This window comes from Amphimedon queenslandica, unplaced genomic scaffold, assembly GCF_000090795.2.
Source record: "Amphimedon queenslandica unplaced genomic scaffold, v1.1 AMPQUscaffold_12036, whole genome shotgun sequence".
Classification (NCBI taxonomy): Eukaryota; Metazoa; Porifera; class Demospongiae; order Haplosclerida; family Niphatidae; genus Amphimedon; species Amphimedon queenslandica.
In genome coordinates this window covers 12,429-14,512 of record NW_003547725.1, presented here as the reverse complement: position 1 = coordinate 14,512, position 2,084 = coordinate 12,429, and the positions used below count along the sequence as shown (strand labels likewise).

The window sequence follows — 2,084 nt, the reverse complement described above, 5'->3', positions numbered from 1 at the left end:
GTTAGAGAGTATGGTATCAAAGCCACGCCCTACAAGAGCAGAAACAAGTGATGTTGCAAATGCTGTTCTCGACGGAGCAGATTGTGTCATGCTGTCAGGAGAAACAGCTAAAGGTATGGGAAATCAGCAACACACACTTGATTATTATCATCGATAGCAATGATGATACTGTTTATTATAATTTATTATTAAGAATGAGCTAATATAGACAATGTGCATTGATAATCCAAAATGAAAAATAAATCTTATGCCCTTTGCTTATATTATGACAATATCAGATTATTTTTGTTTACTGCTGCGTGCACACTTGAGGAAATTGGTATAAATCAATATCTATTAGAAGATCAAACAATATTCTCTCTATTAAGTTTGGCATTGTTATTTTGTACTTGTATAGAGTTCCAGGGAATTTGTATTTGCCAGGAGTAGCAAGAGGATGAGGTTATTTTTTTGTATCATCAGGCCAGCAGCAGCTAACATAATCATGTCATTGTTTAAGCAAATTATTTACAAATTTTGTATTATTTGTTTTCATCCCATGCAGGTAAGTATCCGGTTGAAGCAGTTGACATAATGCACAGGATATGCTGCGAGGCCGAGTCTGCAATGTTCCATCGTGTGGTTTTTGATGAGTTACGTCTCTTGACTCCCAAACCGACCGAGACACTGACCACCACTGCTATTGCAGCAGTTGATGCTGCTTTCTTTCAGAATGCAGCAGCCATCATATGTCTAACTACTACAGGAAGGTAAGCATGTATTATTTTCATATTGTATTTCTTGATGACCTAATGCACTCACGGCCCATTTAGTTCTTGTGTTACTGTGTCAGTGTGCACTTCAGACTACACACATTTGATCACTTGATGATGTATAATTATTGTATCATTTATTGCTTATGTACATTTCCGTCTAAAAATCAGATTATAAAAAAAACATATAGATATCTCTCTGCCAGTAATGCTTAGTAAAAGAAAAATCACACTCCTCGCCTGCCAAATCTATTATGATGTCATTATATGTGTCTAGTATCTGTTATTATTATTGTTATTATTATTGTTGTTATTAATTGTGCATTCTTTTTTAAAGGACTGCCTTCAATTTGTCTCATTTCCGTCCTCATTGCCCCATCATTTCAGTCACTAGAGATAGAGAAGTCGCTCACATTGTAAGTGCCTACATGTACAGTACGATATCGTGTACATGTACTTGTATGGCCTCTGGCATGATTTGCAAGAATACAGTAACAGACGTAGGTACTTTTTTGTTGTAAGAGACGACGATAGCATGCAATAAATTGATTACAGATGTTTGATCTAGTTTCATAGTATAAACATATATTCTTGAGCCAATAGAGCCCTTACAGAAGCAAAGTAACTCGATCATTACATGATGTGTGACCATAGTGATCAAATAAACTAACATGTATCACACTCCCATGATTATCAGGATTTTTAATTGTAATTGAGTTTCAAAGTATTTTTAAGATGTGGTTTTCTCTATTGTGGTGGAGGACACCATGTCCTTATTATACTTCTCAGGATGTGTTTTATGAGAGTGTGTGCCAGTCTTTGGGCTTGAGAGCCCGTGGTTGTAGTGTGGGTAGCAACTGTATAAGTGCTTTATCTTGGTTTGATGATACATAGGGTAATTGAACCTCATAGTGACTCAATTCCTTTATTACATTTTTAACAATGTCTTAATGGCCAAGGCATGCTTAAACCTAATGAATATTTTAAAACATGCATGAATGTGATACCTTCATCTAATGTATACTATTAAAGTTTATTTATTCCTCATAGTGCCATCTCTATCGTGGCATACATCCACTGGTCTTCCCTCATCCAAAGGATAAATCAGACTGGGCAAACGATATGGAGAAGAGGTTCCTTTACGCCATTGAGTGGGGGAAAAAGAAAGGGTTCATACAGAAAGGCTCAACCATTATTGCTCTTAGTGGTTGGAAGCCTGGGCCAGCTAATACAAACACTATTAGGATCTTAATTGTGGAGTAACGGACTTAAGCCTTCTCCCATTGCTGACACTCATTATGTAGTTACACTATACATAGTCATAGCTAGCTT

The 2,084-nt window shown here is 36.4% G+C and overlaps 1 protein-coding gene across 1 annotated transcript; it reads left to right on the top strand.

The window, feature by feature from the left end:
* The first annotated feature begins 6 nt into the window (after window positions 1–6).
* On the top strand, window positions 7–2,076 carry LOC100635921 (pyruvate kinase PKLR-like). Its single transcript, XM_003390707.3, has 4 exons — window positions 7–113; window positions 545–749; window positions 1,090–1,168; window positions 1,803–2,076. Exons 1-4 carry the CDS (start codon window positions 11–13, stop codon window positions 2,013–2,015), a joined length of 600 nt encoding a protein of 199 aa, XP_003390755.2. The 5' UTR covers window positions 7–10; the 3' UTR covers window positions 2,016–2,076.
* Window positions 2,077–2,084: the final 8 nt, after the last annotated feature.

Excerpts from the sequence above, each read along its gene's own strand:
- LOC100635921 (XM_003390707.3), top strand. The coding sequence starts at position 11 with ATGGTATCAAAGCCACGCCCTACAAGAGCAGAAACAAGTGATGTTGCA. Across the intron at positions 114-544 it reads GTCAGGAGAAACAGCTAAAG|GTAAGTATCCGGTTGAAGCA; the intron begins GTATGGGAAATC and ends CATCCCATGCAG. Across the intron at positions 750-1,089 it reads TGTCTAACTACTACAGGAAG|GACTGCCTTCAATTTGTCTC; the intron begins GTAAGCATGTAT and ends TCTTTTTTAAAG.